Below are 25,811 nucleotides of genomic sequence, written 5' to 3'. Positions count from 1 at the left end.
ATTCCTTTATCTGAAAAACATGGTTACAGGTCAGCTGAATGGTAAGGAAACAGCTTTTAAAATGTTAATTCAACCCCCTGATTCAAATAGATTTCAATTCAGCTAGGTTGTTTTACTGATAATATTTTTGGTACAGCTTTGTGAGCTATGAACACTTCATTTGGGTTCAACAATAGGGAAAACAGATATGGGAACATGTAGGTGACATTTTCTCAGGTATACCTCTGAGGGGCGAGGTAGTTCTGTAGTTTTTTTCAGATAAACAGCTGAAAAATTAAGATGTAAGGTACAAGTGGAGAGAAAAAGTAACTTTTTAGAGACCCTAATATGTACAGCTTCTACTTGTGGCAAAGCTAAACAATTTATTTATGCAATGAGCTCCCCTATTTTGCTTGACAAGGAGGAGGGATTAAGGCATTCTAATCATAGCCTTTTTTTTGGCTTAAGAACAAAAAAAAAAGGGAATTTATTTTCTAGCTGCCTTCCATGTTCATGTGGTGACACCTGTCATGGAGGGAGATGTAGTTCCAGACTCTAATTTTCCCACCATTTTTGAAGTCTGATTTAATTTGATCTGTTTTTCTTCCTGTTGGGGTAGGTTTCACAGGCCATTAAATGACTACAGTAATGTAGCACAGACATTGACTTGACACACATCTTTTGTTCACTCCTTCACTTGCTTGGCAGTTCTTTAGGATTATGAGCAGAAATGAAAACTGATACATTACATGCAATGCTTGAGTATCATAATGCAAAGAGGCAATAACATGAATTGCTTATTTTTGCAGGGAGTGGACACCCTCAAATACGATACTTTTATTTTGTGCTGGGCCTATTTCGAGCTGAAGATGTAAGCTTTAGGAACAGATCCTCTGAGGCAGCCTGTGATAATAAATAATTTCTTTTCTGTTTTTCAGTTATGTTTTAAGTGAAACTTGAAGCACTTATAAATGATGAGTTTTATAAGTTTTGTCTATTTCTTTCTCATGTATGTAGACAAAACTTATAAAACTCATCATTTATTTCTCATGTATAATATTAGTTTTATGTGGTCACATGCTAATTTTAATAAATAGATTCATAACAGCTTTCTGAAGTCAGATTTTGCAGGCAGATGCTTCTCCGTCTTACTAATAACGTGCAAAAACTGTTTTTTAAATTCTGTGTGGTGGAATGTCTCTAGGTGATGCGAGGATGTTACTTACTGTCTGTCTTTACTTCTCAAGATGCTTCTGTCCAGCAGATGAGTTGTATATTTTTAGTGTTTCAGGTCTGTTTCAGATTAACTTGGACAGTGGTGGTCTTTAACTTTGAACTGCATCTTCTTTAGCACGGGTGTTTTTATTAGTATCGTGTGGTGTGAAATTAAAGCAAAGGTCATCTTCATATTGTCCCTTTTATCAGATTAATGCAGTTTGTTTCATCAAATGCCAAAATAAATGGGAGGAATATTGCAGGTTTTGAAATTGCTGAGCAGTTAATGTTAAATTTATCTTATACAACCGTTCGAGGGACAGAGTATTGTCCAGTGCAAATGGTTTTCCAAGGTATCAAATACATACTTAAAATCTAAACATCAAGGGTATTTTAGTATTGTCACACAGAACAGAGAAACGGCAGTAAGACTCAGCTCCATTTAGCAGGTTATCAAGTAAAGCTTCTACCTTTGCAGTTTCACAGGATTGAATACCCCTGCTGTGTAGGAGGGCCAAAGGGCAACCATGGGGAGCGTGTGCATACGTACGTGCAAACAAACTCATTTATTTGCCGTTGTTTTATTTCCTTTGTGCAGATTCGTCGAAGGCGCCTTGCTCGGTTGGCAGGTGGACCGTCTTCCCAGCCGACTACACCACTCACGTCACCGCAGAGAGAGACCCCACCTGGACCACCTGTAGTAGCACCAGCCCCGGGGCCATCCCATAGTCTCGGCCTAAATGTCCATAGCATGACCCCAGCTACCTCTCCAATTGGTGCATCAGGTAGGCTGGCACGTTAGAGACAAAAATTCATCTTGTATGTCTACTGAAAGTTATTACGCAACTCCTTATCTTTAGAACATGAACACTATTACTGGTGGTGTTTCTGTTGTTACTAAAAATAATTTTCAGAAAGAAACATTCTAAAATGGTGAATGAAGGTGCTTTTTGTTTTCATTTTCCAAATAATAAATGGTTAGATACAATTGTTTTCCAGGTATAAGTAAACTAATGGCATTTAAAATAAGGATTAGCAAAGCTTGAAGAAGTTTGTAATACAGTTTAATATTGCAGAATATTACAGAAAAGAAAGCCAATCTGTCAAGGAGACAGGAGAAAACCCTTTTCAGTCTTGCAACACAGTTTTTATTGATCGGTTTCTAGGTACGTTTTAGCAATCAGTCCCAAGTTCATTTTTGATCTTTAATTACTAGCTTTTGGCACAATTAAAAATAGTAGGCTGTGACTGTGCATTGTCAATGTAAGAATAAAGTGTTTGCTTTCTCCTTTGTATTACTTTGCCAATTTCACTATTTACTGGAGTGAATAAAAGTAGGATATTTACAAATGGTATTTATTTCAGAAGACAGAAATAATGCCTGATCTATTAAAATCAGACAAATGCAGAAAGCATAGAAAGTTGGGAGGGTTGCTCTATAGAGAGGCGAAAACAATATTCTTACATATAATACGACTTTTGACCTAAAAAAAAAAAAATTTTGATTTCAAGTTGGCTGTCTTGGAAATCAAAACAAATTGGTGTGTTTTCCAGTATATTTATCTTTATCTGAAAACTTAAATTGTTTTGTATGTTGTGTTACTAAGCTAAGAGGTTCACAAAACCAATCTCAAAACAAATGTCAAGATTGTTTTAAACAGGTTTTCAATATGATTTCTAATAATTTGATAGAAATAATATTTTTTCCAATGCTCCTTGATAAGCATGCAGAATTCTTTATCTATTTACCTATTTGCTTTCTGAAATGTTATGTTTTTCCCTTTGGCAAGTACAGTAATTCACAAGCTTAAATCTTGTAATTTAATTACAGTGCTGTTCTGAAATACCTAGAAGTGACTCCTTCCTGCTTATTTTGTTGCCTTGTATCCAAAGCAGGACAGAGAAAAGCTATCAAAAGCATGTCCTGAGAAAAGCTCATTGCAGACAGAATTTAACACTGTGTATTGTCCTCATGATTATAGACAGCAAACCAGCAGCAAAGGTGACTTTTTTTCTAAGAACAGTGCAGAGTTCACTTAATGTGTTCACTCAGCCTGTGGTTACATGACTATTTTAATCCATCTTAGGTCTGACTCTTGCTGAAAGGAGTATTTCTCACTGCCTCTCCCTCTGCTGTCCGTAGCCACTGTGTGGTGAGGTGGATTACGGACTTAATCCAGGTGAAAACTAACCCAGGAAAAATAAATAGTTAGCTTTCAAATAGAGGAGGTCCCGATCCATCTTACTGCGCAATTGTGTAAACGATAATGCCAACAGAGCAGGAGGTGTGGAGACACGTACCTGAAGGTAGAAATGTTTGTGGATTGGCAGACAGGTTTATCGTGGTTTGAAGTGGTCAGGTAGCTAAGACCTTAGAGACTTCTGTTTTAAGAATTCCTCTATCTGCACTGGACAGTACGTAACTATACAGACTAGATTGTTTGATGACCAGAAACAGAAGTTACCTAGTCAGTATAGTGTTCGCTGCTTACAGTGCCATTCATTGCAGCAATTTAATAATGCCTGTCTCTTTCACACCAGGGTAAGAGAGATGGTTAAATTGGGGAATAGATCAGGAAAAAAAAGTTCACAACTGATTATCTGCTGTATTTATTTAGCATAAATGAAGACTCAGCTAACGCTGTGTGGTTTGCAGGAGTTCCTTTGAGCAGTAGACCAAAATGACTGCAGAGGATTTTAATTCATTTGGATATACAGAAAGCGGTCCCAGCAGAATAGTGTCCTTGTAAGCATCCATTTTTATAAGAAGTTGCATGTCATGGTGAGATCAGACGTACGCATCAATTTCATGGAAAATATGATTTTGTATGTATTTTCAAAATATTTTAGAGAGCCTAAAAACAGTGTATCAATTACAGCCGCACATCCTGGGTGTGTGGTCTTCATAATTTTTTCACGGCTCTGTATGCTGGTGTTTCTTTTTTTTTTTTTTTAAGGAAAACTGAAACTTTGAGTGTCAGGTATTTTATTGTATACCTGATCCAGCAAAGTACAGATGCAAGTAAATTCTGGAAGATTTGTTGTGAAAAGGTGGTAGGTAGGACAGTTTGTTTGAAGAAGCCTGTTAATGAGTGCTGCGGTGTAACTGTTAAAGTACATTTTCCTGGCAGTGGGAGTAAGACCCCAAGGGAATGCAGAACAACGCACTTCTTCACCCTGGTAAGCCATGTTTGCTCTGGTCTCTTTATCCACTGACTTAGCTAGCTTTTTCTTTGGGAAGAGGGAGGAGGAGAGAGGAAGCACTCGAGGAAGACTGCCCCTTTGTAATCGATGATGTACTGAAGGAAAACAAGGCTGTAACTGGGATATCTTAAATCAGTGACATGCTGGAATACCCTGCTGAAGTCAGCCTTCCCCTGCCATGGACAGCATATTTCTGCTGGGTGTTATCTCTAGGGAAACTACAGCATGGAAGTTCTGCTTTTGTAAGTTGCTTTTATTTAACCTGATTGACCTGAGCAACTTTGGTCAGCTCAGACACTATGCCTGAGATTTCTGTATCCTTGGTTTTGTAGAGAAACTGTACTAGGCTTTGGGCCTGGGCCTTGTGCAAGGACTGTCAGTGTCAAAGCTGTAATATGCATTACTAAAATTCCAGGGCTGGAGGAAATAGCCATTTAGAACTGAAACGGAGTTTTTCTTGACATTTTTCTGCTTCCTTGGTGAAATCTTTTGCAGACATTTAATACTGGCAAATAGGAGGTTAAGTGAAATCTAACTTTTCTTGGAGGATGTCGGTTTCTATCTCTATTCTTCCTTTCACACTGAAAACCTAATGGGCTCAAGAATGTTGTTTATGAATGAATGATAATACCCAGCTACAGCCCTGAAATTACGAACCAAAGCATAGAAGCTTTGAACAAATCTGAGAAAAAATTAGGTTTAGCAAGTATTTTGTGATAAGTGCAAGTTACATATGCATTCTATGTGGTCCTGCTATACTTTAGAGTGCTTTTACATGTCTTCAGTTATAGAACATAGGTGTTTGGACAATCTGCTTGTTAAATTCTTTTCTGAATACCAATGCAAATTAATTTTACTTCACACATCTTTTCCACTTTTTATTTGAAGATCTGAGTGTTTTCTGGATATTGACTAATATCCAGCCTAATACAAGGAGTTAAATATAAACTGTTTTTATACCCAGGGAAGTAAAACAGGAGTTTCAAAGCCGTAGAGTGAAGCAACTTTTCCTACCTCCCATGCTGAATATCTAGTTGTTCTTCAGCAAACTGTCTTTGAAATGGGATTTTTCTGCCTTCTGCAGTTTTGTTCCTGTAAAATGAATTGTTTCAAAACCTACAAAAGCTTTGGGAAAGATGCTTGAAAACAAACAGCTTGTGTCAAAGAGCGTAATCCTGATTTGTTCTGTTTTGCTGCCCCCACTGTTAACTTCAGAATGTGTTGCTGCCCTAAACGCGGGACAAGCTTGCACTTTTCAGTAGTAACACTGAAACGCAGCCGGTGCTGGAATTTAAACGTAGGTTGTCAATCTGGTTTTACACTTCTCACCTGAAACCTAATACTGTTTGGGGAACGTCTTGTAAACTGCAGGCGAAAGAACCCAAAGGATTGAAATTTACTGCTGCTTTCTTTTTAAACAGACAGACGAATAATACCTTTTTTCCTGCTCCCTCAAGGAGTCTGTTTACTGACATGCAAATACCTGGTATTGGTAAAACTACAGTTGCAGCTTGCAATTAATCCTACTTTATTATAAATCATGACTTCAAACAGTGTCACTAGGCACAAATTTTAGGAATAGACTACACTTAAGAGCCCTCTCCATTTAGATGTTTGTAGAACTCGTTCAACTTCCATTGTTATTGAATGCAAGTTTTTTTCTGGATTATTTGGAATCATACATATAACTTTCCTCCTACCATGCTATTATCTAACACTTCCCTGAAGAAGTCCTCATTACAAAGTGAATCCATCCGTTCATATCCTATCAGCCATGCGCCAAAGCCATTATACTGCTTTCCATTTGCTGGTGTTGCACTTAGTGCATGTTGTTAGGACTTTTTAGATGCTTATTTCATTCTTGTGGAGAAGGAAAAGTACTGATAATGTCCCAGTAAATTGTGGGAGGTTTTGTGGGAAGACTATCAGAACTCAGATTAGTTTTGTCCTGTATCCTCACCCAAGTTAACTCCATTGTAATGACCCGGCGTGAAGTCCTGTTCTGATAGGACTGACTTCAGAGGGGCTTTCACAAAGTCCTAAGGTAGCATACAGAGCAATCTTATAAGAGACCAGTTTGCTAGTGCTTTTTTTTTTATGGGCACTTCATGGATGCAAATTTAGTTTTGTTCTCTGTGTTGTAATGCAGGTAAGCATTCCTATATTGCTGCTGCAAGGGGAGGTAGAAAATGTGATTATCTGTAGTCAAATGTGAATATTATTAACATTTATGTGAATATTATTAAAATTTATTTCCTAATGCATTACTAAGAATGCTTAAGAGATGGATTGAAAAACAGTATTTCCTCTCCTTTTCCATCCAAATAATTGTGTAGTGCCTTCTCATCTCTGTAGTAGTAATCTTGGTGGTGCCTTTTCTCTAGGAGTAGCCCACCGAAGCCAGAGCAGCGAAGGAGTGAGTTCACTCAGCAGTTCTCCATCTAACAGCCTTGAAACACAATCTCAGTCTCTCTCTCGGTCTCAGAGCATGGATATTGATAGTGTCTCCTGTGAGAAAAGGTAAAAAATGCAGCTTGTATAAGCCGGCAAATATTGCGCAATGCTAATCATCAAAACCACTTACACAGGAAAATATTCTGCCATTTCTCACTTCCAGCCATGTTAATGCAATAGGGTTAAATGCTTAAAAATGATACACGGTTTAGACCACTGTAATACTTTTTCTAGTCTGGTTTTAATGGGAATGCCTGACCTAAAGTGATAAAAGACAAAGCATTATCTTAGACATTAAGTGACGAGCATGTCTGGTGGGGATAACTCAGCTACACTGTTTAAAGAAAAGGTTATGGGTTGTGATAGCTGTGTAGTTTGTATTGCCTGCTGAAGAAATTTAGTACTGTGTTTCTTGAATTCAAAATAAATGTAATATGAGAAGCATTTACCAACTAGGGATTTTAATTGCTGTTTGTGCATATGGTTGTTCCTGTTACATTGGTTTTTCTCTGCTGCTTCTACTTAAGGTGACGCTCCTTCAGTCAGCATCTTACAGAGGACTGTCTGTGGCTTTCTACAAGTTAATGGGCTTCTTTTCTTATTTCCACTTACAGTATGTCCCAGGTAGATGTGGATTCAGGAATTGAAAACATGGAGGTTGATGAGAATGATCGCAGAGAGAAAAGGAGTCTGACGGATAAGGTTAGTCTGTTTTATGTTGGCTGTTCTCTTCCAGACTACATACGCATGTTATTGTAACGTCGAGCTTCAGGATTTCATGGGAGAACGTGTTCAGATTATGCAATTTGGAGTTAACAGTGCTGTGTTTTTGGTTTTCAGTGTAATGCATGCTTCTGTTACGTAAAAAGTTAACTTTATTTTATGAAGACTTCACCTCAGACTTTGCTTATATTGTTGTGTTTTCCCTCGCTGACATAGCCTTACATGGCTGCAGCTTTGCAGTCTGTAATATTCCTGGGGCTTGCCTTGCATCCTCTTCTTTCTCAAAAGGGACAACATTTTGTTTTTTGGAGAAATTTCTTTACTAGAACTGTGTGTGGTAAGCGTTCCAAATAATGGAACAGAAACAGGAACAAAGGATTTAGGATGGAGGAGTGATGCAGAGTGTTAGCTTGAAGTGAGTTCAGTTATCTCCATACTTCAAATACGTGCTTTCGAGAGGGTGGAACTAGCCCTCAGATGTCATTTGTGAACAATTTCTTCACTGCATTTCCTCATAAAAATTTGTGGGAAGGAAAAAAAATCAAACCTTCCAATATCAAAGCTGCATTTTGATTGTCTCGAATTGGTTTATGAATGATATTTGAAAACTCTGGAGAAAATGTTTTTGTTTTATATCCTACAACAAAGTGACCTATTAATGCCCAGATCTATTTTTTTAATATGCAGTAGGACTGAAGAAATATTTTTAAGACACTTCTGAAGATTCTGCGGCTTCTTTGTGTAGCATTTAGAGGTCTGCTAACAAAGTACTGCTTCAAATGTTATGTATGCTGAAGTAATGCTATGTAATAAGATCTTCTTAATGATACTCTAAGAAAATAAGTAAGAATATTTAGCTGTCAAGGTTTGGACAGGTGGTAGAACCCTTTAAAGTAGAAAAAGAAAGAAAGCAAGTACAAAGCTCTAATTCACTCCTAAAATTGTCCTCTTTGTCATTTGATTTTAAGGCCCATGTGAAATAAAGCCATAAAGAAATGGGACATCAGTGTAGTAGAGAGAAGTTTCTACAACAATTCTTGCAGTGCTCATTAGATGTCTTTGTTTATTCCTGCACTGTCAGTAATAAGGTCAGTTGGTAAAAGCCTGGCTTAAAGCCATGTAGCAATAACCCTGCCGCAGAATCCTTTCCAGTCAATTCCTAGCTGCAAAATCAGGCAGTCGGACAGCTTGCATTGTGCTGCTGTGAAATAAATAGCTTGGAATCAAGGACAATATTGAAGCTGGGGGGGGAGCAGTGGAAAGTAAAATAAAGCTTTGCAAACTTGGTTCGATTCCTCTTACTTGTTTGGAGACACCAAAAACTTAAGTGGATAGGAGACGGCATAGTCCTCATTTATGAGCAAAAAATGTTCTTGCCTGGTTATCTGCATGTGAAATAATGTCAATAATAAAGCCTGCTTTGCAGAAATAGGCAGGAGAGGTAGAAGTACTTGAAAACAGTAGAATACTAGTAGAGTGATTAAGTCAATAAAAATGTATTAATTTGCCAAAATTGATGGTTTATTAAATGGTTTGCGGGAAAGCTTTTGAAAAGGGTTACAGTGCTGGTAGTTGCTGGAAATCTCTGATAAATCTAGGCTTACCTGGTGGCCACTACGTGGTCTCAAATCTAAAGGAAAAAAGGGAGCTTTCTAGTGGCAACCTTGTTTTTTTCAATCTGCATTTTGTTCTCCCCCATTGACTTAGTTTTTTTCTAAAAGAAGAGAGTATTACCATCAAGAAGTATGATACATAGCAGTGCAATGTGCACTCGTTTTAGTCAAATATCAGAATTTTTTTTTTGGTCTAGGAAATATCTACAACTCTCGCAGGAGAACTCTTGCAGGAAAATAGCGTCAAAGCTAGAATTTTTCCATCTTTGAAATTCTATGCAGCTGAATTGTCTGGTTTGTGTATTACGTTGCTTTTTCAGTGTTGGTAGAAGAGTTGAGGGGGGCAGAGTTATGTTGCTGGCTTGTCGTGTATGTTTTGGAAATGGTTTTTAAATGCTACCTTTCCTCACATTGCAGGGGTAATTACTTGAGTTTTATTTCTTTGTATTCCACCATTTTTTTTTAGGTGCACACTCAAAGCTGCCTTAGGATTGCAAGAACCCTCCCATTTAACCTTTGCTAGCCACTATATATGGTAGCATTCTTTTTAGAGAAACTAGTTTTTCATTTTGAGCACAGTTTACACGATGTTCCTTTTTTGGAAGAAAGGGAAACAAGGCAAATTCTTGAGTTTTTTGTTCTGTCCTGAAGTCAGGACATCAAGTGAAAGATGTCTTTATCTTGGGCAAAAATTGAAAGCAGGGAAGACTTGGGGAAGGTCACTCCTTCCTGTGCTTTCATTTTTACAGGAAACTCTTAAAATACCTGTGCATAACGAAAATTTGAATCCCCAGTTAATTCCTTAAAGGAGAAATCATAAGTATCTTGGTTAAATTTCCCTTCTTATTATACTGTTTTCAAAATGTGTTGGGAATTTGCTTCCTACTAGACGTGTGTATTTCCTCTACATCTTTTCTGCATCTCTTTTGTGTTTGTTCAGGTTTTTTACCAAATAAATTTTGACAAATATATCTATACTCCTTTATAAGTATACGAAATCTGCCATTAAGAGTTAGTCTGAAGTCATTTAAAGACGATCTGCATCTGATAAAATTGTGACTTGACTAATACAATTGCAAGTAAGTTGGTTTGTTTTTGTTTGGGTTTTTTTTTTAACCCCTCTAACCAAGGAACCTCTGTCTGGGTCTGAAGTATCTGAGGAGCAAGCTTTACAGCTGGTCTGTAAGATCTTCAGAGTCTCTTGGAAGGACCGAGACAGAGATGTTATCTTCCTGAATTCACTCTCTGCCCAGTTTAAGCAGAACCCAAAGGAAGGTAGGTATCCGAACTGTTATCGTTGTTAGGGATTTTCAGTTGAGTGGTATGTTTCCTGCTCTTATTTTTAGCTTTTTCTCTCTTTGCTACAATGCCAGAGCCACCTACTTGGGGTTTTTGCTTGAGCCAGCATCTGCTATCAGCAGATGTAGCAGGAAATGGAATCCCCAAAAAGGAACATGGGACCGACTGGTCATAGCTCCTCTTTTAGTCAATTGCTATGCTCTTGTTGGTAATGTTTTCTGTTGTCAAACTAGTATGCTGATATTGCAGTGTTGCTGGATTTCTTTTTTTCAGAAACCTTTTACTGACTTAATGGGTTGTCTTGCATCATAATAGACATTGAGCAGTTAATTTGATAAACTAAGAATTCCGGATTATTTTATATAACAAATTATATTTTATATGTCAGCTATAAGATATGACCAAACTCAAAGTTGTTATTTTATGTGTGGGCATATGTGGGGTGGGGTGTGTGTGCGTGTGTGTTTTTCCTTTCTTTATGACACAACTTGCCCAACTCAGCAGCAGGATGGGAAAATATGAGAAGGACAGAGCAGACAACTTTAATAATCTAACAATAACAACATTAGGTCATCTATGATCTTTTGTACTTTCCATAAAAGTTACATTTTTGTGTAGCTGTAATTTCAGAACCTAGTTAATATAGACAGAGTGATAGTTTAAAAATGTAAGTATCCGTCTGTGTTTTTTGCCAAAAGCAGCACTTAATTCACAGAAGTAAATTACTGTCCTTTGTAGTTGAAATCTCTGATAAAGTTTACCTCCTTGGCTAACGTGTAGATGAAGACAGTAGGTGAGGGTATTAACTTTCTGCTTTTATTCTTAACAGTGTTTTCAGATTTTAAGGACTTGATCGGGCAGATTTTGATGGAAGTGCTGATGATGTCCACCCAGTCAAGGGATGAAAACCCATTTGCTAGCCTGACAGCTACATCGCAACCGATTGCTGCAGCTGCCCGGTCTCCTGACAGAAGCCTGATTTTAAACATGGGCTCTAACCCGGGAAGCAGCCCTATGTTCTGTAATGTGGGCTCCTTTGGTTCCAGTTCGTTATCCAGGTGACTTCTGATTATAACTGAATACTGATTTCACTTGAATATTGATTGGTAGACTAGAAGAGAGAGGGGCATAGAAATGTCCCAAGAGCAATAAATGGAATAGATTTTTAAAGTTCTTCACTCTTTCATGTGAATGTCCCTCCATTTCACCACTTTTTATTACATTGCCATGGCTAGAAGCGTATTTGATAGGTTAAAGCCATGTAGCTGGTTCCTTCTGAGAAGTATCCTTAACTGGCATCAGTGAAGGCTATGACTCTTAACTTAAAAGTGTGTAGATTGTGACATAGTTTTATTCAACATTAGTAAAAAGGAATAATGTGTGTGAGCTGCAGAATTACTGCTGAAGAGTCATCAGAAGGGCTGATGACATTTTATCTTTTTCACCCTTTTTCTGCATAACCTAAATCATTGCTTTGTTTTTTTTTTCTTTTTCCCCTGTAACTGGTTTAGTCTCTATGGGACTAGTCCAGCTCCTACTACCAATTTCACAAGCTATGTACCAATGACTGGTTCATCTCTTACCCCACCAGCCAGTTCAGTTGCCTCTACATCTGTGCCTTCCATTACTGTCAGCTCTCACCTCACAGCAACAAGTCCTTCTTGGATGCAGCCTTCCTCTCCGAGGTACCGGCCATACACTGTTGCCCATTCTGGAGGCTTTTCAGCTTCTTCCATCCCGCGTTCCTTGAATATTTCCATCCCATCTAGTTCACCAAGTCCTCCAGCCATAGCTGCTAGCCCTCCAGCCATGCCAGTCATCACATCCAGACAGAGACCCACAACAATGGGTCCACCTTTGTTTACTGCTTCACCCATTACCTTGCGCAGGCGTTCTTCTTTACTGAACAGGATTCCTTCTAGGTATTTCACAAGAACAAAAGAGTGTCTTTAATGTGTGCCGTGCAGGGTGTGGCATAATGGAGAAATTTGAAAGAAGTGTGCTGAGCTCACCCTACTTACCCTGAGTTGATTTCTGCGTTTTGGTTTGTACTAATAAGTTGACTTGCTAACAAGCCATCTTTGCGAAAATGTTAAACCTGCTTCTGCAAACATTTGAGGTGTGATGTAATTACTTTAAAGCTAGCAGTATTGTTTTAATTTCCTCCTCTTCTTACATCCATTGCAGTTAAACTATTCTGTTCAGTTGCTACTGCTGGATAGTAAACCAAACAGACCTCCTGCTTTGCAATCAGTTTTCTCAATAGGGCTTTAGTTGATTTGTTGAAAGCTGTTACTTGCTGGACTGTGGTAGATTTGATTCCCTAGTGCATAGATTTAAATTACAGATCAGCTTATTTCAGTATGCCAGGCCAAATACTACTGCATTTTCTCTGTTGGCTGCTCCTGGAATCCCCAGTCCCTGCAGGAGGGAGGAATGAGCATGCAAGGTTTTGAGACCACTGCTTTAAAGTTCAGTAGCTTGAAACTGTAATACTTATTATTCAGTCATGTCTAAAGATTCCCACTTCAGCCATAATTTTTATTAGGTCTCCAAAATTCTTTTTAAATTTTTGGTTTGTGAACGTGTGGTGTTTTGATATGTGAATAACTTGTAGTGTAGTAGAGCATGTTAGCATAGTCTTGGTTTTACTAACATGGAGTTATCCATTGTCTGCATGTTTAGAGAAGATGATTTTTGGCAGACTTGCAAAGAAAAGCTACCGTTTACTTTTTCTTTTGGCTTAAAAAATCTGATGGCCTTTTTCATTTTTGTTGTGGTAGTATATACGACAACCCTTTCTCCCTCCTCCTTCTTGCCGTTTCTGATGTGTCTGAGGACAGTAGTGATGAAGAAAATGAAGATGATGATTTTTCTTGTGTCCAGTTTGGGTCCAGGTATTGGAGAAAGAGAATGTAACCTGCATGTTTGGTTGCTTAGGAACTAACAGTCTGTGTAGTGTCAAGTGTTCTTCAGAGTAACTTGGGAAATGACTAAAGCCAAGGAGATGACTTGGATGGGTTTTTAAGATGGCGTATAAACATGCATAATGAACGCTAGTTAGTCAGCTCTTTTTTTGAAGAGATGACTAAGATAAAGTAAATGTTAATCTTACTGCCTTTTAGGTTTAATGAGCATGGTTTCTGAAATGATGCTTGAGTGGAACTCCTCATTGACTATATGAGTAGAAGGAATGTTATTCACCCATGGTTGTAATTTTAAAACGAGTAGTACATCATGTGCATGTTTTCCTATCAAAAACTGGAAAATGAGGACAAAGGTTAACATGTAGAAAAAGATAGAGTGGCAAATAGCCAGCTGATGCAAACAGTATGGCTTTGAAGATTCATTGCTGCTTGACAGCTGAGGATCACTCCTCTAGCCTGTAAAGAAAATACACCTGAAAGTTTAAACTGGGCCTTTGACGTGGTAAGTAGTAGCAGAAGCTGGTGTAGTTGGAACAGCCAAGAATGGAGGGGGAAGATCAGAACATTTTACTGTAAAACAGAGACGAATCGTATAGCAAAGCCCTTTCAGTTGTGTGACATTAAGATACGTGAAAACAAAATGAGAATTGATATTAGTGAGTTATGTTTGGAAGCTTGCCAGATAGCAGTGCAAAAAAACCTGCAGAACACTAGATATGCCAAGGAAAAAAAGCTTTTGGAAATGTAAATGTGGGGTAGGAGCCTCTCTAGTTTTACATTCCATTGCAGAGTAACGCTCTGATGATATCTAGTTTTACATTCCATTGCAGAGTAACGCTGCAATGTCTTGGCTGATACAGAAATGTTTTCCTATTAGGACTGAGGTTTTGGTGTGAAAAATGAGCAGCCTTCCTACAAAACTGTTTGTCATATCCAAGTGATGTGTGTACTTTATTAGTCTGTTGGTGAAAATTATTCATTTCTTTCTTTTCCCATTAAAACTTAACATTCATCAGCTTTATCACATGCACCAAAATTCCCAAAGAAATGCCCCATTCTTTTGTATCAACCCAAATTGGAGCAAGGAGTAAATGTTTTATATAAACCCCATGTATTTTAGGAAGACTTTTCTGAAAAATGATACTTCTGTAGTCACTTTCTATGAGCATTCAGACCCCTGATTATGATTGATAGTAATTCTGAGGTGCCCTATGGCTGGCCACATAGAGCCAGTTGCAATTTGCAAATGTATAAGGGAAACAAGGTGAGAGTTTTGAAGACTACATGCATGTTGAACAACTGGGAGGAAAAGAGTTCCTCCAAGACTTTCAGTCCCCTTTCAAGTATTTCAGTTACAGCAAAAGTCAGGGGATATCTAATTGCTTGAGCCTTCTAAAACTAAGCTAGGTCAAGACTTTAGGAAGTATCTTGTGATGTCAGGGAATGCCCAAAAAGACTTGGTAGGAGATGATCTTTTTCCCCCCACTAGCTTTTCTGTCTATGATTGTTCCTGTGGTATGTTGGGACACTACTGCTAAAGTCAGACTGATAACTAGAAGGCCTTCCCATGGCATCTCCTCTTTTCCATTCCAGTCTAACTTCAGGAGAGTGAACTTGATAACACGGTTTTAGGGGGTTTTATGTATGTGGAATTTAGGTTTATTTTTCCCCACTGTTTTGTTTAATTCTTATCCTGTTGGCAGTTGAGTTGCAAAGCCTTTGGTAAGGATTTCTGAGGCTGCTATGCTTCCGGAGTCTTAGTTTGTATATTAAGTCATGGCATTCTGCAGACAGCAGTAAGATGTTAGTTAAATTATAAACACAGTGACTGTACAATTATGCAACAACTTGCATTCTGAAAATACCAAGGCATTCAATATGTGTATGAAGGATGCATGAGCTTTGCATTAGAATAATTTCAGTTACTGCTGCAGTGAAATCATTAACAGAATGACTAACTATAGAAGTAGTAGGGTTTTTCATATAAATTGGTGTTTTTAAAAGGGGAATTTTTTAGCTGAATGTGAGAAGTCAAGAGGTTTAAAAGAGAGACTACAGAAAAGAAAACGCGTGTATGATTTAATGGTTATGGAGTACTATTTTAATAGAGCTACATTTTACATGGATTAGTTTTAATTGAATAACTGAAAACAAATTCTCTCTGCAAAAAGAGATTGCTGTTATTAGAAGTTACGTTTCTTAACATGCTGAACTACCAGATGCTTAGCAGTAATAACCTTTCCCTGATTTATTGGTTGGACTGTAAAGCTTGCACAATAGATTTGTACAGCTCGATTATTAAAATGCAAATTATTTTACATTTTAAAGGAAATTCCAGTTTTGACAGAGTTTGTAGTTTTAAACATGTTTTTTAAAAGCTGCATTTAAGGAAACAAATCCTCTTACTTTCCAGTTTAAGATCTGGGGTTTAAAAATTGGTCTTCACTTAAATCCACCCTGACTGTACACAAACTTTTCTTTGAGGAATAGCAGTAGACCATCCACGTAATTGCTATTTTTAAAATTCCCTTTACATAAAGTGAATATATGTTGTCTTCAGTCCCTTCTGTAAAATGAGGATTTTTGCTTTTAATTAGCTTTGCTAAGCTGTTGCGTAGAAAAGAATCCTATTGAGATAACAAGTCTGAGACTGAGAGTCGTGGGGTCTGTTCTCACTTTTGTATTTTATTTCTCTCTCATCTCAAGCATGGTTTTGTTTTTGTGGATTTAGTTTTCATGTTTACAATATCAGTGTTTTCTTTTTTCCTCCCTTGAAGCTGTGCTACTTAATGAAAAGGCATATTTTACTGAAAGGAAATTGAAATGAACTGAGTTGAAATTAAGTTATCTTTAGTGTGGAAACTTTAAAAGGAACAGTTGCTTTGCTGTATTGCCTCCTGTTCTGTTTATTCTCCTTCCTTAGAATATATAAAGTGGTTGTCTGTAGCCCTATGTATCAGCTAAGGTCTCTGCAGTGGGAGGATCTTACCTTCCATGGGTTGGCTAGTGTTAACGGAGTTGGTGAAATTGCCCCCAGTTTGAACGCTGTGTAGAGAGGCTGTGCAGGAACTGTGCAGAGGGTGCCTCGTGGCCTGGAAGTGCTGTGACATCCTGAGCGTCCCAACAGTTTTGATGTCAGGTACAACTTAAAGGCTGTTCGTTTTTGGTGTTGCCATGTGAGAACAAGATTTATTGATTCCCATTGAAGTCATGCACCTTATTGCTGTCTTTCAGATACTTAATTATTTAGTAAGATAATTGATTCTTCAGTACACCTGAACTTTCAGAGTTGGACAAACTGTTAAGTGGAGAGCTCTTCATAGATCACAGAAATGATCGTAATTATTGAGCTGTGTGTGTGATGGGATGGAGTCTTCAGAAAACTGACAGAGGAAGTCAAGAGCTCGTGAATTACTTGATTGTGCACAAGTGAAGAACTGTACCTAATGCTTTGTTTCTTCTTTTTGTGTGTTTTAAAGTATGGGAGGCTCTGGCAGCTCAAGTGTTTCCGATTCCTGCAGTGACCACTTCACCATTGAAAATTGTAAGGAGACAGAGATGCTGAACTACCTCATTGAGTGTTTTGACAGAGTTGGAATAGAGGAGAGAAAAGCACCAAAGGTACGTTTCGGATGAGTGAAGTCGTATCAATGCTGTCACAGACACTCCTCTTCCTGTTTAGTGGGGAAAGCTGGTGGAAATTGATAGTTCTTTCTCGATGGCTTTGTTGTAGAAATAGATTTATAGAATTTATAAGGTCCCTTTGACCCTTTTTAATTATTCATATTTGAATCACGTATATGTTTTACATCTCTAAAATAAGCACTGTGTTAGAAACTGTCCTTCCCCTTTTGATCTACTGCATTTTATCCAAGTTTATTCCATGTAAAACATACTTTTGTGACACCAGCTCCCTATCTGTGTTCTATATTCTGTTTTAAGCTTTTGCTTCTGGGGAAAAAAAGAAACAACACCTCTTGTATATAATCGGAAAGGTTTTTAGCTGGAGTAGTGCTAATCTTAGTTTGCATATTACATTCATACTGCATGATTAAAGAAATTTATCATATTTCCTGTCTGTTCTGTCTCTGAATACTTTTAGTTTGTATTAAAATAAAGTTATTCTTATCAGATGTGTAGCCAGCCAACAGTTAGCCAGTTACTGAGCAACATCCGATCACAGTGCATTTCACATGCTGCTTTGGTGCTACAGGGATCCTTAACACAACCAAGGTAAATACAGCTGGCGTTAGTCATGAAAGTTATTGTTCTGGGATTTTTTTTTTTCTTCTGAGAAAGAAGAAAATTAAGATCAGTTGTTGGAGCAGGATACATATATGTGCCAGAGGAATAGTTTATCGCTTTACCGTTGGAGACTATTGCTCCCACTGATACGTTGGTGGAGAGTAGTTTAAGTGTTTCCTAATTGTGTTTGGGTAAAATCATCCAGTTTGATTTGAACAGTTTAAATGGGGGATCTGAGTTAACCGAGCTGTTTTCTGCCTTACCTCATGCATTAACTGTTTTACTTGCAGATTGTTGGGGCACTACTCCTGTGACAGTCAGTAACCAGTAGAGCTGCATCTGAGAAATAGTCTTACTAAAATGTGTAGCAAAAACTGCTAAAGTGGCATAGCACTTGTTTACTTCAGAGAGTTTACCACAACAGATTTGGTAATGTAAATCTGTGTGTAGACATTCCACACTAAATCAAGACTCTGAGATTTCAAGTGCGGTTGTTTCAACAGCAGTTGTTTAATTAGCAGCCTGTTTAGTTGGAACAGTAAAAAGGTTTTTAACATCAGATATGTGACTTTTACTGAAGTCTGCATAATTTTGTATTTGTGTTTCCAAACAATACTTCTATAATCTTTCAAGGTGCACCAATTATTCACTGTGCTTTGAGATTAGTTTTGTCTTTACGTGAAGCAGTGTTGACATTAGAGTAAGTTTTATGTATGTATGTACTAAGTAAAAAAAGATACTTTTTCAAAAATCCTAGGGAGCAGATAAAAGTAATGACTGTATTAATTCAGAAAAGACTAATGTTATGTTCTTTTCTTAGTCTGGAAAAACAAACATCAAAAAATGTTGTTCCTTCACTAGTTGAGCTTAACAAAGGGTCTTTTCATTAGAGAGGAGTAGAAGGGAGAACCAATTACTACACAGAAGCTGTTATTTTCTTCCAGCCGCATTAAACTAAAGTGTGATGTTGGCAGCAGCATCTGTTTCAGAATAACCTTTCCACAAGTAACTTGAGAAGACAAGGTTAGTTACTTCTGAAAGGAGTAGGTGTGTCTGCATGTTGATAATCTGCTTTCTGGCACATCCTTAGGTGTGATTACCCTGACGTTTTTGCAAATACTACTACAAATACTACTGCAAATAATCAGTTGGTTTGGATTTTTTTTTTTAATACAAATAAAGGTCATTGCAGCAGCAGTCTTTGCTGGTACCATATATGCTGTGTAGGAATCTCCCCTTTGGCTTCATCCAAGAATTGGTGAGAACAACTTATCAGGATGAAGAGGTGTTCAAACAGGTAAGGCATAGGTAAAAAAAATAAAAATTATATCATATGATTCCACTGTTTGCAATATCCAAGAGAGTGGATTTCCAGAGGTTCATTCTGCATATCACAGTTCTATACCTATTACTTCAGGGGCTGGCAACCTGTTAAGCACTTGGAGTTTGGTTTTGTTCATTTTTAACTCATTTAGCATTTTTTGAAAAAGACTGACTTTGGTTATTTGCTGGTTCTAATTATTAAAAGTGCATTTGTTAATAAGCAGGGAACATTTTATGTAATGTTGAAGTGAACTTCTCAGAATATGCAGGCATATGTTAGAGGATTGATCTTGGGTTTTCATCTTTCTGTGCTTCTGTACAAAATATCCTAAAAATGTGTATGTAAGACAGCAATCTTCTGTAATAGTACTCAAAGTTTTATTGTTTTTTCTATCTTGCAATCTTTACCCTTCTTTGCAACTTTAATAGTTTGCATCTAAGGTGCTAAGAGCATTTTACAAATCCTAGTCCATTAAGTCTTCATATTTTACAGAGGAGATGACTGAGAGACATTAGATGGTTTATTCTGTGTGTCAGAGTAGTTCACTGAGATGATGAAAAATTGGAACTGGTGGGCCTAGTAATTAAGACACAAAACTAGCAAACTTCTAGCCCATACAATGTTAAAGCAGATCAGTGAGGCTGTAATTGTCTCTAATTAGCGCTCCTGTAGTATTATGTGACTTAGCTGTAAAGAAGGGGCCTTCAGAATGGCATTTGATCCTTCCATTTTTGAAAAAAAATGGCATTAGCTAATTTTTATGTGTAGTGCAAGTACCTTTTAATAATTTATATCTCTGTCTGGACACCTTTTGTAGAGGTCCATGCAGTTGAAAGTACATTTAAGACTGTCAAAAAGTGGTTACGGAAGCGTTAAAGTTGTCACCTATCCTGGAGAAGAGAACCATTCCTCTAGCTGAAGCAGACAACAACCTCTTTATAGTCCTTTTCTGTAATACGATTTAATAATATTTTTTTTGTCTCTTCATAGAAGCAACACAATATAATTAAATTTAAAATTCAGTGGGGCCTGTTGTTTTTGTTGTTGTTGTTGCAAAATTATTATAAGTTTATTTTGTGAGGGTATAGTTGTCAGAGCTGTGTGATCAGGACTTACTAATTGTGTATAATTACTTCTGATTAATAAGTTCCTGTCGTGTCACTTCCTCTTTCATAACAATCCTTGACTGCTGCTTATTATCTTTACTCTTACCACAGTAAGAACTTACTAGCACAAAACCAACTTGCTTACGTGACATGCAAAATTAAAGCTATGTTATTACCCCAAGTGTACAGGCAAATAAATTATTACCCATTTGGGCAATCAAGTTGTTGGAGGCCTCTACAGAACTTGTGCTCTCGTTTGTGTATGTATTATACATGTATAATATTATACATTATATATTATATACATGCTTGCACACGTGCATACAGTATCTACAGTGATGCTGTATGAAATGTGTTTGGGCCCCTCACTACAAGAGGGACGTCAAGGTGCTGGAGCGTGTCCAGAGAAGGGCAACGAGGCTGGTGAGGGGTCTGGAGAACAAGTCTGATGAGGAGCGGCTGAGGGAACTGGGGTTGTTCAGCCTGGAGAAAAGGAGGCTGAGGGGAGACCTCATCGCTCTCTACAACTACCTGACAGGAGGTTGTAGCGAGGTGGGGTCGGTCTCTTCTCCCAAGTAACAAGCGACAGGACGAGAGGAAACGGCCTCAAGTTGCGCCAGGGGAGGTTTAGATTGGACGTGAGGAAAAATTTCTTTACTGAAAGAGTGGTGAAACATTGGAACAGGCTGCCCAGGGAAGTGGTGGAGTCCCCATCCCTGGAGGTATTTAAAAGACGAGTAGATGAGGCACTTAGGGACATGGTTTAGTGGGTGGTGGTGTTGGGTCGACAGTTGGACTCGATGATCTTAGAGGTCTTTTCCAACCTCAGTGATTCTATGATTCTATGCTTCCCTGTGTGGTTTCCACATGGAGAACTTGATGGAACAACACCTGATTTTTGTCAGTGTGCTGACATTACTATTTGTCAGCTTCAGCTTGTGTCTGTTAGCTTTGGGTCCAAATCTAGATGTACGTGTCTCTGAGGTTATTTGGTTTGCAAAGTAAGTGTTTAGAAACAAGTTAGAATGTGATCAGGAAAAATACATACAAGTGCTTGGAAATAAGTTCTTATGGGTAAGTTGTTATGCTCAGGCATCAAGTTACATCATTTACACTACATCAAGCAAGTTGGTTTTTAGCTTTGAATAATCTTTTAAACATTCAGGCTTAACTGATACAAATTTAAAGAAAAGATCTTAGTTTTTCTTTTGTGTGACTTGCAGTATTTGAAGAATGAACAGGCATTTCATGCTGTGTAGAGCAATAGTGTCATTTGATTGCTTCCTGTTCTTGAATAAAGTAATCTACTTCTGTTTTTACAGATCTTTATTCCCATTTTACAAGGCCTGGCTGTAGCTTCCAAAGAGTGCTCCCTTGATAGTGACAATTTTAAATACCCTCTTATGGTAAGGACTGTTCATTTCTAGAAGCAGTTTCTTTATGTTTACTGATAACTTATGCAGATTCTATACACGATAATGTACTTCAACATTTTTGGGCTTTTTTTGGTTAGTGGATTGCTATTAAACTCTGTTGGAAGCTTACTGTGGTATGAGGTGCATAAAGACCATTAAAAATCCACTAGAGTCTGAGGCCAGTAATATCTTAAGCCTAACGTACAGAGTTTGCATAGTGGGCTATTCAAAGGTTTATATGTATTGCTTTATATAAGATTAATCAAATGTATGGATTTCATAATGCATACGAGTTGTAATACTGTGGATGGTTATAAAATCCTGCTAAGCTCCTCCCAATTTAGGTCTGGGAAGTAAGGCCCAATATCCATACCAATGTTTGTTGGACTCACTTTTGTATGTGGGAAACTAAAATACTGCATTAAACACCAAATTATTTGAATTGGTGACTATTTACTGTAGGAAAATGTCATAATATTCCCTGGCTGACAAGTCGGGGGTTTTATTTTTAGGGTTTTTTTAAGTGCATACTTTAGTCCCTAGATCTGCTTCCCTCCTACTGCTTTTATTGACAAAACAAAAAAGTCTTTTGAAAAGCGTGCTTGGCCACAAAAGAGCAAGCTAAATTCTTGGCTAAATTGAGCGTTGTCAGCTAGCACCTTCAGGTTTTAGGATCTTCAGTGTATGATGCCAAAAAGGGCTGTTACATCTCGGGTTTAATTTGTGCTTCAGGAAATTAGCTGGACTGGGGTGCTGCGAATCAAATTGACTAAGCAACTCTGGTGCTTTTGCAAAAATAACAATTTTTGCTGGTTCTGTGTTTTCCTGCTCTTCGGTTATTCCCCCCAATTTAAACTGCAAGCTGTTGCAAATTTGGCTGTCAGTTACAATTAAAGGCTACTTGAAAGTGATACTCCATTTTGATCATCTCTGGTTGGCACAGTGTGCACCAAAAGGATGGAACAGTAGTTACTAGCTATAGTATAATTGAAGAACGAGAACATGTAATACAGGAGAAGCGGGATATGTGAAAGCCTACAGTATTTTTGTTTTTTCAGAATTGTCTGTTATAACTGCTTTCTTTTTTCTGTGCTGCAGTTGAAAGTGAGTTAGAGATCTTGGATAGAATTCTTTGTTTCTGGCTTCTGTGTTCATCTGACATTTTTCCACTCTGATTCAAAAGACAAAGGCCTTGGTGTATGTATAGAACAATTGCTCTATTTATTATTGTTACTGACTTTTATGTGGCAGTTCAGGAGTCCAGCAAAGGCATTGTTATGTTCTGAACAAACAAACAATTTGCACAGCTAATTTTTGAAATAAGTGCAATAATTTATTATCCTGTGAGACATGTTAGCTTTTTTGAGACAACTTGGAACAGAAGTAAAAGCTAAAATGGGAGCAGGGTGTGCTCTAGCTCTTTTTGGACCTCTTCACCATTGTAGAAGATGGAAGTTTTTCCACTGATTAAGGAGAAGAAGGTTTGGCTCTTTCAGCAGTTTACCATGTTAAGCTTGTTATTTGCAGGCAGGTTACTTAGGAATTACACACAAAAGGAATTTTTCTTGGGATTTCTTTATAGGCACTATGTGAACTTTGTGAAATCAAGTTTGGGAAAACACACCCTATGTGCAGTTTGGTAAGTGTATCCAGTCTGTTTTGTTTGGTTTTTTTTTCCCAAGTTAAAAGAACCATGTAACTTATTTTGTTGTTATATCCTACGATCCACATTGATAATATTCTTCAGAACTCTAAACAGGGGCTACTCTAGTATCTCATGCTAAACAACAGTTTAAAGTAAACTGGTAAAGGGAGTCCTTTTCCCTGAGAATTTAGAAAAACTAGGACAAACAAGACTTGCTTAGATTGCTGAAAAGCTGAGGAGATGTTTTCATTTAGCTATCAGCATGACTGAATGTTGAAGAATGGAGGGCACGTGGCAAACACTGAAAGGTGACCGTGCAGATAAAGTAGTACGGCTGACATGGCAGCTTTGATTAACTTGCTATTTCTCCTATTTTCAGGTTGTCTCTCTGCCCTTGTGGTTGCCTAAATCTTTAAGCACCGGTGCAGGAAGAGAGCTGCAGAGACTTTCCTATCTTGGAGCCTTCTTCAGTCTCTCTGTTTTTGCTGAAGATGATGTAAGTGTTACAGAAGGATGTTGATAGTAGAGTGGTGGGGGTTTTTTGGTTGGTTGGTTTTTGCTTGGTGTCGTCCCCCATCCGTCATCCCCTTCCCCAACATGTTCGATGTATTTGCCAACACTCATTCTACTTTCAGAACAAAGTAGTTGAAAAGTACTTCTCAGGGCCTGCAATTACTCTTGAAAACACCCGGGTTGTTAGCCAGTCTTTGCAACATTACCTGGAATTAGCAAGGGTAAGTGTTCTCATGTTTATAAAAAAAATGCAAAAATATTGTGGGCTTTTTGGTCTTGACATAGATGAAGAATATAATCTAAAATAATCTAGCTTCTGTATCAAAACAACAAATCTGTTAGGATATGGCTGAAGGGAATTAGGGAAAAAAAAATTAGTGCTACAAATATTTCTCTAAGGCTGTAAGCTAATTCAGAAAATAATCTAGGACTAACTGTTCTCTTATAGTTTCATGTTAAAGGATAAGTAAAAAAAAAATGCATACTGTATTAGTAGTGTGTGTGTTGCACTAGTCTATATACATCTTTTCTGTAACTAATTTCATAACTAATATATATCTATCTATGCACATAACATTGACCATAAGACAATAACAGAAGCTGTAGTTAGTTTTGTGGAATTTGTAGAACATAAAAATATTGAGCATCAGAAAGCAGGAATGCGATGTTGAGAAGTATGTGCAACCTGACAGAATGTTTACTTGAAATTCCAGCAAGAGCTGTTCAAGATTCTACATAGTATTTTACTGAATGGTGAAACTCGAGAAGCAGCTCTCAATTACATGGCAGCTATTGTCAATGCCAACATGAAAAAGGCACAAATGCAGGTAAATAAAAGGAACATAAGGCACAAATGCAGGTAAATAAAAGGAACGCTCTTCCTGTAATTTGTAATGCACAAATAGCACTAGATGGCTCATGCAGTGGTGGCTCTTGAATGGAGGGCAAAAGAATTTTGAATGCCTGCTACAACAGGCAAGAAGCCCTGTCATCAGTCTTCATCTCTTTCAATACATTCCCCATTTCTGAAATTATTCTGTTTTACCTGTTTGATCAGTTTGTGTTGTTTCCTCTCTTAGGACTGACATGTCACTTCATTAACAGGGATTCTATATTAGATGTTTAAAGCTCTGTACTTCTGCCCCCACCCCCAAATCAATGGGGGCTTCGTTCATTCCAATTGGCTATGTTTAAAAAAACTTATTTTCCAGCTGGTAAGTTACTAGTCTTTGTATGGTTTCTGTAAAAGGAGTAATGCAGATATGAACTGGCATGGTTCCAGCGAAACAACAGGGATGTTACTTTGCCATTGTTTAATTAATGCATTGCACTCATTTCCTGTGATAAAATCTGTGCATGAATCCCAAACAACTGAAGTTTGCATCATTGTTGTCTTCAAGTCCCCTTTTCAAAAGCAAACATTTGGAACCATTACTAGGAATATTTCTGTGAAATTCCAGTGAAGAAGTAATAGAAATTTTACCCTTAAGATAGAACTTATGAATTGAAGCTCAGCAACTATTTGAAACTCTTCTGTTGCTATCTATATCTGTGGCAAACCATTCTTGAAAGAGGCCCTTTTAATTTCTTAGGTCATCTTCTACTTCTTCTGTGTTTGTTCAGTGTTCTTGAGAATGACTACTTGAACCATAGAGAAAATAATATGTAAGTTAGTAAGTGACCTTCCCATTATCACAAACGTTCTCCTTACGGATCCACGTTCTTCATCATTTCTCCCTTTTCTTGCATAATTCATTTATGTTGAATACTGTTAAAGCAGCAGAAAATACCCTTGTACTTCTAAGCTTACGTCTTCAACTGTTTACTTTCTTACCCCACAGACAGATGATCGTTTGGTATCTACAGATGGCTTTATGCTCAACTTCTTATGGGTACTACAGCAACTAAGTACGAAGATAAAGCTGGAAACGGTTGATCCCATGTACATATTTCATCCCAGGTGTCGTATTGACCTCCCAACAGATGAGACAAGAGTGAAAGCAACAATGGAGGATGTTACAGCCTGGATTGCTGAACTTTGTGAGTGCTCTTATTGAGATACGTGTCGTGGTTTAACCTCAGATGGCAACTTGAGCACCACACAGCCGCTCGCCCACTCTCCACCCCCCCGGGGGGGTGGGGGGGGGGA

General features: G+C 37.8%; 1 protein-coding gene across 1 annotated transcript in view; it reads left to right on the top strand.

Moving 5' to 3' along the window:
- The first annotated feature begins 1,853 nt into the window (after positions 1 to 1,853).
- The window catches only part of UBE4B (ubiquitination factor E4B), a 37,218-nt gene continuing 13,260 nt past the window's right edge, over positions 1,854 to 25,811 (top strand). Inside the window, exons 1-17 of the mRNA XM_009289647.1 lie at positions 1,854 to 1,979; positions 6,783 to 6,918; positions 7,467 to 7,554; positions 10,319 to 10,463; positions 11,317 to 11,545; positions 11,999 to 12,172; positions 12,257 to 12,409; positions 13,271 to 13,384; positions 16,894 to 17,035; positions 17,547 to 17,647; positions 18,842 to 18,956; positions 21,412 to 21,495; positions 23,087 to 23,143; positions 23,529 to 23,645; positions 23,785 to 23,883; positions 24,376 to 24,489; positions 25,504 to 25,702. Coding sequence (XP_009287922.1) covers positions 1,946 to 1,979; positions 6,783 to 6,918; positions 7,467 to 7,554; positions 10,319 to 10,463; positions 11,317 to 11,545; positions 11,999 to 12,172; positions 12,257 to 12,409; positions 13,271 to 13,384; positions 16,894 to 17,035; positions 17,547 to 17,647; positions 18,842 to 18,956; positions 21,412 to 21,495; positions 23,087 to 23,143; positions 23,529 to 23,645; positions 23,785 to 23,883; positions 24,376 to 24,489; positions 25,504 to 25,702 — 2,101 coding nt within the window. The 5' untranslated portion in view covers positions 1,854 to 1,945. The remainder of the gene's footprint in view (positions 1,980 to 6,782; positions 6,919 to 7,466; positions 7,555 to 10,318; positions 10,464 to 11,316; positions 11,546 to 11,998; positions 12,173 to 12,256; positions 12,410 to 13,270; positions 13,385 to 16,893; positions 17,036 to 17,546; positions 17,648 to 18,841; positions 18,957 to 21,411; positions 21,496 to 23,086; positions 23,144 to 23,528; positions 23,646 to 23,784; positions 23,884 to 24,375; positions 24,490 to 25,503; positions 25,703 to 25,811) is intronic.

Source organism: Aptenodytes forsteri, unplaced genomic scaffold (assembly GCF_000699145.1).
Source record: "Aptenodytes forsteri isolate BGI_AS27 unplaced genomic scaffold, ASM69914v1 Scaffold61, whole genome shotgun sequence".
Classification (NCBI taxonomy): Eukaryota; Metazoa; Chordata; class Aves; order Sphenisciformes; family Spheniscidae; genus Aptenodytes; species Aptenodytes forsteri.
Note: the sequence above shows the minus strand (reverse complement) of the source record. Positions and strands in the feature narration are given on the sequence as shown.